Genomic DNA, 11,987 nt, shown 5'->3' with positions numbered 1-11,987 from the left:
TATATATATATACACACACACACACACATACATACACACACACCTTCATATACCAAGCATGGTGGCATGCACCTGCAATCCCAATACTTGAGAAGTAGAGGTAACAACAGAGCTGGAGAGATGGCTCAGTGGTTAAGAACACTGACTGCTCTTGGCAGAGGACCCAGGTTCCATTCCCAGCATCCCCATGGCGGCTAGAAACTGTCCTTAACCCCAGTTCCACAGGAAGCCGAAGCTCTCTTCTGACCTCCACAGCATTGCACGACATGGGTGCACTCACATACATGCAGGCAATACACTCATACACATAAAATAAAAATAATAAAATATTAAAAAAAAAAAAAAAGACAACAGACCAGGCATGAGCGCACAACTTTAATCTTAATACTTGGGAGCCAGAGGCAGGCAGACCTCTGTGAGTTCAAGGCCAGCCTGGTCTACATACGGAGATCAGACCATCTGAAGCTACAGGGAGACCCTGTCTCAAAAAGATGAAAAAAAAACAAAACAAGCAACCAAAACATATAATTAAATAATCACATGAATTTAAGGCTACATCTCATACCTGTGAGAAGAAGAGAAAGTAGCACATGATTTCATATCCAAGGATGGATCCGAAAGATCTAATTCAAATATCTCAAGGGAAGCATTGGTACTAAATGTTGCATCCAATTGCTGAGCAGATGTTCCTACAGAAAATACATTTATGGTAACTACATATGCAAAAATAAAAGGCTGGTGGAAAGCAGTATGAAACAGAAATTAAAAGCATGCTTCTCAATGACTCACGAATGGCATTTATGGCTGAAATCTCGGACATATTCCACTGAGTATATGCTTAAGTTACTACAGCTAGGAGACAATGCTTTTAAGAGCGAAAAGTAGACATAATTTTTTAAGACTGCAGGTATCTTAAAAGCTCTCTACAGAAACAGTCCTATGCTCTATATCTGCTTAGAGTCATATACAGTGTAACTCTATTTAAATAAAAATGCTTCCATCAAGTTTGGTCTTCATTCACTTGAAGTTTCTTTTTCGTCCACTATTCTTTCTACTGGTGGACTAAAGATCAACACAATTCCTGCACAGTAGGGGATATATACATATATATATATTATATATATATATATATATGGCACATCATGGTCAATGCTGTGGCACACAGGCACTATGGAAGCATGGAGGAAGCTCATCCAGTACAGAGAAAGTTCACCGAATTTGAGTGAGAGGGAAGATGGAGACATCTTGCTGGGAATGAAATTTTTCAGAAGAAATGAAGCTTGAACAGAAGTTTAAAATTCAAGTATGAATAAGCAGACATAGAGAAGAATGAGGTTAATCACACTATCTTCTCTTCTGAACTTACCTGTGGCTAGGTAAACGGGGTGGTTCTGGGCAGGGCTCCATGCCTGCATAGCTGTACGATCTATTTCCTTTAACTTCATTCTGCTAAAAGAAACATTTCACAGAGAAATACACTGAGAATGTAACATAGAATATAGAAAATTATTTTATATACAAACATACTAAATAAACCATTATGATATTAATAATATCCAAGGACCATAATTCAACTTTGTGTCATTTGCTGGAAATGTTCAGTATCAGAAAATAAACTGTGAAAGTATTTTTACACAGATACCCTAGCCTTTAAAAAAAAATTTATTCTTATATTTTGTGTATATGCCCACATGTATCTAAATAGATCATGTACCTACAGTGCCTTCACAGGCCAGAGGAGGGTGTTGAATCCCTGGTACTGGAATTATAGGTGGTTGTGAGCCACCATGTGAGTGCTGGGGACTGATTTCAGGTGCTCTGCAGGAGCCACAAGTGCTAACTGCCGAGCCTTTTCTCCAGCCCCAGTACAATTCTTGAGGTATTAACCATCAGCTTTTGTTTGGGGAGGGGGGGGGGGGACAGTGTCTTCCTATGCAGCCCTGACTGGCCTGGAACTTACTCTGTAATAGACCAGGCTGGCCTGAAACACACAAAGAACCCCCCTGCCTCTGCCTCCCAATTACTGGGTTAAAAGCATGTACAACCAGGCCCAACCCTGTTACTCTAATACTTTACAGATTATACAGATTGAATATCCTTTATCTAAAATGCCATAAATACTTTCAATTTCAGTTATGATATTGGAATATATGCTAGACTTTATTGGCTGAGCATCCATATCCCCAAAATCTAAAATGCTGCAATCCCAGTGACTAGCAGGGACAGAGGCAGGTGGATCTCTATGAGTGCAAGGCCAGCCTGGTCTACATATCTAGCTCCAGGTGAGTCAGGGATACACAGTAAAATTCTGTCTCAAAAACCATAATAATAACAAAATAAATAAAATGCTTCAAAATCTGAAACTCTTAAGATGTTTCAATTAAGTGTGCTCAACTTACATTCCTTCAGTTGAAAAAACAATCCGTAAAATTATCCAAAAAAAGGAATGTAAGGGAATTAACTTTATTACACATGTGCTTCCCAAACCTATCAATGAGAGTATACCAGGGGCAGGAGAAGCCCTGATAAATGAGATGCATCTTCCTGGAGTAGGATTCCTCAATGTTAAGAGCAGTTTTAAAAATATTTTTTCACAGTCAGGTGTGTGGTAGCTCATGCCTGTAATCTCAGGACTCAGAAGGGTGAAGGAGGATTATACAGCGTTCATCGCCAGCCTGGGCTATGCAATGAGTTCCAGGGAAGCCTAGGTCACAAGGGTGTAAACTTACCTCATTAAAATAAAATAATTAATTAAATAAATACATATAATAGATTTTAAGCCAGATGTGGCAATGCACACTTAAAATTCTAGCACATGGAGAGGCTGAAGTAGGAAAACTGAAACCTTGAGTCCAGCCTAGCTTATATGGGAGATCCTGAATAAAATAATGATAATAACATTTTTAAACTGAGACTTACTACAGATTTTAAGATAAAGCAGAAATCTTTAGAAAATTGGTCACTTCAGTATTTAAAACCGTATGTCATTTGTTGACATATTCTCAGTAAAGTTGCTCTGACAGAAAAATTCAGGAGATATTATGCTACATTTTCTTCATGTTTCTGTTACTCTTATATAATTTTCCAGACAAAAGTATTTCACTGTAAAGTATATCACAGTTTAATTATCTACAAAGTCTGTTCTTTGCTATTTTCACAAACAACCCTCAAATAAATGGCTATATGTACATGTTATTCCATTCATGGACCAGAATGACCATAAATTTCCAGAAGTAAAACTGCTAGATTAAAAGATAAATGCCAGGGTTGGAGATATGCCTTAGTGAGTAAGAGCCTGTATTGCTCTTCCGGAACAGCTGAGTAGTTAGGTTCCCAGCAACTATGTCAGGTGCTTGTAACTCCAGCTCCAGGAGGAGCCAATGCCTTCTACTAGCTTCCACAGGCACTGCACTGAAGTGCACAAACCCCACCAGACACACACACACACACACACACACACACACACACACACACAGAGCCAGACAGTATGCCTTTAATCCCAGCAGAAGCAGGGGGATCTCTGTAAATTGGTGAACAACCTAGCTTACACAGCAACTGCTGGGCCAGTATGCTACATAGTGAGACCCTGTCTCAAAACAAAACTACTACCAAAATAATAATAATAAATAAAAATTAAAAAGGCACATTTCATTTTAATTTTTTGAGTATCAAGTTGCTTTCTGTGGTAAGAGCATCTTTTGACACTCTAAGCAACATGATTACCTGCTGCTTTAAAGCCTGACAAGAGTGAAATGTCACACTTTTAGATTTTTACCAATAGGCAAAAAAATGTTAGCTCTGTAGTTATGATCTGTATTTGTCATTCTACAAACGATGCCTGTTGTCTCTTTATACAACTGTGATTCATATACATTCCTTTGTCACCTTTTCTGTCTGTTCATATCAGTTGCCCACTTTTCTTTTTCTTTCCTGGTTGTTTTGGTTTTGTTGTTGTTGGTTTTTTTTGTGTGTGTGCTAGAGATTGAACCAGGGCCTTCTACTACTACTAAGATGCATCCCCCAGCCCCTAATTTTAAAATCAGACTGTCACGCAGAACATGGTGGCACAGACCTTTAATCCCAGCACTCAGGAGGCAGAGAAAGTGGATCTTTGTGAGTTTCAGGTCAGCCAGGGCTACACAGTGAGACCCTGTCTCAAAAAAAACAAAAAAACCTAAATAAATAAATGTTAGATTGTCAAATTTAATCTTTTGCCTTTACTTACATAATTTTGATGTTTTCAAAATAGGTTTTATGGGCCAGGCGTGGTGGCACACACCTTTAATCCCAACACTTGGGAGGCAGAGGCATGCGGATCTTTGTGAGTTCGAGGCCAGCCTGGTCTACATAGTGAGTTCCAGGACAGCTGGGGTTACAAGGAGACCCTGTCTCAAAAAAGACCAAAAAAAAAAAAAAGTTTTATGTTTCAGAGCAGTTTTAGGTTTGTAGAAATAAATAGTACAAAGTACAGTTACCACAACTGCCCCTTCCCTTAGTCACACAACCCCTTCTCCCCTAACACCCCAGTACACCTGTCCCAATCCAAGAGCCAACAGTGCCTCAAGAGTTTACATTAGGGTTCACACTCAGTATATACACTGCATGGTTCTGACAAATGTAGAATGAGGTGTATCTATCATTATAATATCCTACAGGGTAGTTTCCCTAATCCAGAGTCTGTGTTCTGCCTCCCCTCTTCTCTCCCTCCCTCCCTGTATATATGGAGCAAGCCTACATAATGAATTTTTGTGAACTGTCCAGGGATCTAAAGACAGTGTGCTCTGTTTCTTAGGATCCAGAGTAACATGTTAACCAAACATTTCTTATCTAAACGCTTATGTCTTTTATAACTTTATTTTGGTTATCTTGATCTATCTTGAATTAGAGCAAAGAATCAAAATTCTCCTACTATCAATGTATTAATGTGTATGTCTATTTCTCCTGGCATTTCCTGAAACCTCAACTTCATGAAAGTTACTTCCTCAACACAAAGTTATTTAGCACATATTCATACTAATAAGTATTTAGTGTCAAATATAATCTTTAGCCTTATGAAGCATTCTAGTCTCAAATTAAATCTTTTAACCTGAAAGCAATTGTGACTTTTTTTGTTTTGTTTTGAGACAGTCTCCCTAGCTGGCCTAGAACTCACTATGTAGACCAAGCTGGCCTTGAACTCACAAAGATCCACCTGCCTCTGCTTCCTGAGTGCTGGGATTAAAGGCGTGTGCCACGACGTCCTGCAGGCAACTATGTCTTATACTAAGATCAATATCTAGGTTTTGTAGTTTGAGACCAGGACTCACCATACTGCCAGGTTGGTCTGAGATTCAATGATCCTCCTGCCTCAGCCTCCCAAGTGCTGGAACTACGGGTATATACTGTCACATCTGGTTTTCTAGCCTTAAAAAAATTCCCTTACAGCTGGGCATGGTGGCACTTGCCTTTAATCTCAGCACTTGGGATGCAGAGGCAGGCAGATCTCTATGAGTTCAAGGCCAGCCTGGTCTACATAGTGAGTTCTAGGCCAGCTGGGGCTACAGGAAGACCCTGTCTCAAAAACGACCAAAAAAAAAAAAAAAATTCCCTTACATGTACACTTTTAGACCTCTGAACCACTTTGATTTCATTAGCTATTTTGCACATAGTAAAAGAAAATCAAATTTCGTATGATGAGATGATCTGAAGTTTTCTTTTTTTCTTTATAATTTTTATTTATTTCCGTGTATGAGTGTTTTGCCTGCAAGTATGCAAGTGTACCACATGCATGTAATGCCTGTGGAGGCCATAAGAGGGTGTTTTGGATCTCCTGGAGCTGGAGTTACACCCGGTTGTTAGCTGCCTTACAGGTGCTGGAAAGAGAACTCAGGTCCTCCTGCAAGAGCAATTAGTACTCATAACCACTGAGTCATCCCTGCAGCCCCAGATCTGAAGTTTTTTAATTGGCTAGCTTAAGTCATTTAAAATTTATTGATATCAAAAATGTGGTTGATCTTAATCCATCACACTTTGCTGTTTAGGTTTTGTGTGTATGTATATGTGTGTATGCATGTAAATGCATGTTTCTAAGGATGTACCTGTGTGTACATGTATGTGCAGAGGCGAGAGGTCAACCTCAGGTGTTGTTCCTCAGGATAAATCCACCTTACTTTTAAAGACAGGGTCTCTCAATGCCCTGTAGCTCACCAATTTAGCTAGACTGTCTAGCAAGTGAACCCCAGATATCTGCCTGTCTCCACCTCCCCAGCACTAGGATTCTAAGTACCCATACCATCACAACCAGCTTTGCTATTTGGTTTTGTAATTTATAAAGTATTCTGCTACTGTCCATTCTCTTTTAGTGTAATTTTTGTCTTAATAAATATTTCTGGTTCTACTTTTATAATTTTAAATAATTTTGTTGAATAACATAAATCCCCAATTTCTTAAGGTTTATTTTTATTATTTTTAATCATGTGGGGTGTACGTGCACATGACTACAGGTGCCCTTGGAGGCCAGAGGCGTCAAATCCTCCTGCAGCTAAAGATGCAGGCAGATGTGAGTCACCCAATATGGGTGCTGAGAACTGAACTCTAGTCTTTCGGAGAGGAAGTAAATGTTCTTAACTGCTGAGCCATCTCTCAGACCCCTAAATTCATACAACTGAATCCCTGCTATGCACAGATGAAGTCAGCTCATATAATCTCATGCCACTGCTCTAGTACTCCCAGTTAAGAGTCAACAGCATTATCTCTCAATGTTTACCTTTGTACTGCTGTATATGCTTAGATTTCTACTGATTTGTCAGCTTTAAATGATGTCCTCTGACTTCCAGTCATTACAGATGTAGAACTCAACAAGTTTGTATAGTCCCTACTTTCTACTTTCTCGTTTACTCTGTGTAGAACTAAATTCCTCCACTATTGGCTATTCACATTTACGTGCTATTCTTTCTCCTTACACCACTTCTGTTTCAGTGTCAACTGTATAAACATACTCAATGCTCTGCTATAGTATCTGTCAGGTTCTTTGCTCATCTTCATAAGATTAAACTTCATTTTCTAGCCGGGCGTGGTGGCGCACGCCTTTAATCCCAGCACGAGGCAGAGGCAGGCGGATCTCTGAGTTCATGGCCAGCCTGGTCTACATAGCAAGTTCCAGGCCAGCTGGGACTACAGGGAGACCCTGTCTCAAAAAGACCGAAAAAAAAAAAAAATTAAATTTTATTTTCTAACAGTTTCCACAGGTGCTTCAGACTAACAATATGCCTTGACTTTCATGTATTTAGACTGGTTTTATTTGAAGATTTTACAAATGAAACAAGGTGCAGAAAGATAATTTGTATAGACTAGCAAGAAAGGGCCAACTCAGATGTTTAGCTCCAAAGTTCAAGTTCATATTTGTTATCACACACAAGTTTCAGTATTCAATTTTTCCATCATAAAAAAAATTAGGGATATAACTGAATGGGCAGAAAGCTGGCCTAGCATGCCAGAGGCCTGTGTTCAGTTCCCAGCACTGAATAAACCGAGTGGTAGCACACACAGTCCTGTAACCACAGCACTCCAGAGGAGGAAGCAGGAGGATAAAGAGTAGGACACACATGGCCTCGGACATGTTCTGGCCACCCTGGGTGTTACCTAAGACATCTCAAATCAACAACAAAAAAATTAGATCTCTAAAATATACTTTAAAAGAGCAGCAAGGCCAGGAGTGGTGGCACACGCCTTTAATCCCAGCACTTGGGAGGCAGAGGCAGGTGGACCTCTGTGAGTTCAAGGCCAGCCTGGTCTACATAGTGAGTTCCAGGACAGCTGGGACTACAGGGAGACCTGTCTCAAAAAGACCAAAAAAAAAAAAAGAGCAGCAAGATGGCTTAGCAGGTAAAAGCAACCTGAGTTTGACCTCTGGGACTCATATGGTAGAAGGAAAGAACTGAGTCCTGATAGCTGTCCTTGTACACTGTAGCATGCATGTACCCATGTTTAGCTCCAAAGTTCAAGTTCAAACCCATGTACTACATACACAGGCACCCACACACACACAAAACAAATAAAAATATAATAAAAATACAAAAATGTTTTAAAACGTTAATATTTAGAAGAAATAATTAATGGCAATGTAACTGTACCATGCATAGTGAAATTAAGAGGACAAGAAATTTATTTTAGAAGCCAGACACGGTGGCCCATTTATTTGCAATACCAGCACTAGGGAGGCAGAGGCAGGATGTTCAAGGTCATCTTCAGGTACATAAAGTTTGAGGCTAGCTTGGGGTACATGAGACCCTGCAGAAAGAGAGAAATTCATTTTAGAAAGTGTGCTAGGTTAGCGAGGCAGGGTGGACATACCTGTAACTTTAGCACTTGGGAGATGGAGACAGAAGGATCCTAGCCTAGGCTACAAGAGACTGTCTTTAGAGTAAAAAAAAAAAAAAAAAAAAAAAAAAAAAAAAAAACAAGAAGGAAGCAAAAAGGCAAAGAAAGTATGCTAGATTAAAGTGGGATTAAACCCTTGTATTATGTGATTAAAATCAGGATCAATAGTCAGCCCTGGATTTGGCAACTGGTTCTGCTATTTATTAAATATGACATGTTAGAGCTGGGCATGATGACATGCCCCTTTAATCCCAGCACTTGGGAGGCAGACACACAACACTCGTGGATCTCTGTGAGTTCGAGGCCAGCCCAGTCTCCATAGTGAATCCAGGCCACCTGTGGCTACAGGGAGACCCTGTCTCAAAAAAAACAAAAAAAAGAACAACAAAAAAACAAATATGAAATGTTAGATACATTAACTTTTCTGAGTCCTAGTTTCTACACTTACAAAAAGTGGTGACCTCATGTTATGGGGTTTAGATGAAACAATGTATATTAAAGCCAAACAAAGTGCAGTGTTTTGATGTTAGCTACATTAAAAATTACTTGTGTTATAATTCTAGCTATTCAGGAGGATAAAGCAGGAAGGAGAATCACAAATTCAAGTTCAGCCTGGGCAATTTCATGAGATTCTATCTCAAAACAAAAGTAAAAAGCTGCAACATTCCCAGAATCCTAACACTGAGCTTGAGACAAAAGGATCCAGATGGCTTACTGGCTAGCCAGTCTACCCAATCAGTGAGCTCCAAGTGTCGAAAGAGACCCTGTTGCAAAAAAAAATTAATGAAGAGAGCAATAGAGTAAGACACCAAAAATCAATCTCTGATCTCCACACATGGACACAGGAGTATGCACAAGAGCATACATATGCAGTCACATGCATATATCGCACACATCTACCCCACCACACACACACACACACACACACACACACAGACACACAGGCAGGGGAGACAGCTCACTGGTTAGTGCTTACCTAGCCTGTACCAAGATCCTGAATTTATTTCCCAGTATCAAAAATGAAAATTTTTTAAATGCTGGGCTGGTGCTGGTCATTGGTGGCACATGCCTTTAATCCCAGCACTCAGGAGGCAGAGGCACTGTCTCTCTGAGTTTGAGGCTAGCCTGGTCTACATAGCAAGTTCCAGGCCAGCTGGGGCTACAAGGAGACCCTTCTCAAAAAAAGACCCAAAAGAGCCAGGTATGGTGGTACACGCCTTTAATCCCAGCACTTGGGGGGTAGAGGCCGGTGGATCTCTGTGAGTTCAAGGCCAATCTGGTCTACATATCAAATTCCAAGCCAGGTGGAGCTACAGGGAGACCCTGTCTCAAAAAGACAAAAAAAAAAAAAAAAAAAAAAAAGCTGGGCTGGTGGCTGGCCCACACCTTTAGTTCCAGTACTAAGGAGGCAAAGACAGGCAGACCTCTCTGAGTCCAAGTCCAACCTGGTCTACACTGCAAGTTCCAGACCAGTCAGGGCTACCCTGTCTGAAAAATAAATTACTTGCTAGGATAAGATTGAAAGAATATCATACTTAAGATCCTTCTGAGGGAAAAATTCTAATTTTGTAAGTAAAAAAAAAAGGGGGGGGGGACCTATTTTCTTCTTATGAGTCCTGTTCTTAGCCAACTGACTTAATCTTTAATAGTAAATTCAAGTTCCAGTTCAATATGATTATCCAATTCACACGGATCTAAATAAGCTCATGACTGTTAAAATATATCAGTATCATACTTTAAGCATTTTATAATAAAATGTCATTCTATTTTAAATAGAATTTTATATTCTATTAGCACGTTATTTATGCTTTTCATTTTGCTTTTTTATAGTGTTTTATATGCTGTCTTAGCAATTTTCAATGGAGTATTACAACTTTTATTCCTTTGGTATTCAAAACTTCTTAGGGTGATCTGAGGTACGCAGAAGGTACAGAGGTTTTGTTTGTTTTAATGTTTATATACAAGGTAAAACAAATGTACTGATAAACTAGATGTGCTAAAAAGACTAAACTGAGATAACTTATTTTTTAAATTATTAACTGTTTAGAGAATTTTTTCATATTCAAAAAACGGAAAAGCAGTAAGATGGGGGAAAGTTTATGATTTCAAAATAACTGATAAAACTGAAAATAGCTTTTTTTTTTTTTTTTTACAAAAAGGTCTCACTATGTAGCCCTGGCTGGCCTGAAACTCAAGGATCCACCTGCCTCTGCCTCCCAAGTGCCCAGTTATAAAATAACTTTTTTTCTGAAAAAAAAAAAAAACTGGGGGTTGGGGATTTAAGAACTCACTATAGAGCACTTACCTAGCACAAGCAATCTGGGTCAGATCCCTACCATTTAAAAAAACAAACAAACCCTGACTAGAATTACAGACTCTCTAGCAGCAAAGGTACAAGGGCTACCTAATTCCTAAGTGCTTAGTTAATGTGTAACAGAGATTACCCACAAGAACATAAAATGGCTAAACAAAAATTAAAAGTATGTCTAAGTTTATTTTTTGCTCTAATACTCAATGTTCTAGTAGAAGCAGCTCCACTTATTAACCTGTACTGAATATGAGTTTCAGTGCCAGCTGTATAAAAAAGAAAGCAGCACTATGCTACAGCTATGGCTTAGAACTAAGATATGAGATCTGAATCCAATTTAACAAAGATGCCATAATCTATGGACTGTAATCATTCTCAAAATAAGAATGCTATGGAAATATAGCTTCACTGGATGTACGTGTATTTCCTTCTCTTAGAAGTTTATTCAATTAACTGTAAATTATTTCCTTAAAAATATGAAGGATTAGGGGGCTGTACAGATAGCTCTGTGGTTAAAAACATTGGCTGTTCTTGCAGAAGACCCAGGTTCAAATCACAGCACTCACATGGCAGCTAACAACTGTCCATAACTCCAGCTCCAGGAAATCAGACAGCCTCTTCTGTCCTCCTCGGGCATTGCATGACACGGGTTCACTTACATATATGCAGACAATACATGCATACACATAAAATAAAAATAAAATATATTAGCCAGGCATGGTGGCACACACCTTCAGTCCCAGCACTCGGGAGGCAGAGGCAGGCGGATCTCTGTGAGTTCAAGGCCAGCCTGGTCTACATAGTGAGTTCCAGGACAGCTGGGGCTACAAGGAGACCCTGTCTCAAAAAGACCAAAAGATTTAAAAAATAAATAAATAAAATATATTAAAAAAAGAGGGGGAAGAGAGATGATTCAGTAGTTAAGAACACTGGTTGCTCTTGCAGAACACCTGGGTTCGAAACCCAGCATCCACACGGCAGTTAACTGTCCAAACCTCCAATCCCAGGGGATCCAACAGCCTCTTCTGACCTCTGAGGGCATTGCACAACATAGGTGCACTTACCTATATGCAGGCAATACATGCATACACATAAAATAAAAATAATAGGGGCTCAAGAGATGACTCAGCAGTTAAGAGTACTGACTGCTCTTACAGAGGACCCAGGTTCAATTCCCAGCACCCACATGGCAGCTACAAACTGTGCTTAATTCTGGTTCCAGGGGAATCCAAAGCCCTGGTCTGACTTTCGCAGCACTGCTTGGCACGGGTGCACTCACATACATGCAGGCAATACACTCATACACATAAAAAATAATAAT

General features: G+C 39.5%; 1 protein-coding gene across 20 annotated transcripts in view; it reads right to left on the bottom strand.

Moving 5' to 3' along the window:
- Positions 1-11,987, bottom strand: part of Sec31a (SEC31 homolog A, COPII coat complex component) — an 89,527-nt gene that overhangs the window by 74,623 nt on the left and 2,917 nt on the right. For 13 of the 20 annotated variants that reach the window (XM_008846858.3, XM_017801609.2, XM_029570292.1 and 10 more), the window contains exons 2-3: positions 1,367-1,449; positions 566-689 (exon numbers count right to left, since the gene is read on the bottom strand). In XM_008846858.3, the coding sequence (XP_008845080.1) occupies positions 566-689; positions 1,367-1,445 (203 nt within the window). In that variant the 5' untranslated portion in view covers positions 1,446-1,449. The remainder of the gene's footprint in view (positions 1-565; positions 690-1,366; positions 1,450-11,987) is intronic. The other 7 variants (XM_008846861.3, XM_029570307.1, XM_029570294.1 and 4 more) reach the window with 1 other exon arrangement.

This window comes from Nannospalax galili, unplaced genomic scaffold, assembly GCF_000622305.1.
Source record: "Nannospalax galili isolate Female #2095 unplaced genomic scaffold, S.galili_v1.0 scaffold763, whole genome shotgun sequence".
Taxonomy (NCBI): domain Eukaryota; kingdom Metazoa; phylum Chordata; class Mammalia; order Rodentia; family Spalacidae; genus Nannospalax; species Nannospalax galili.
Note: the sequence above shows the minus strand (reverse complement) of the source record. Positions and strands in the feature narration are given on the sequence as shown.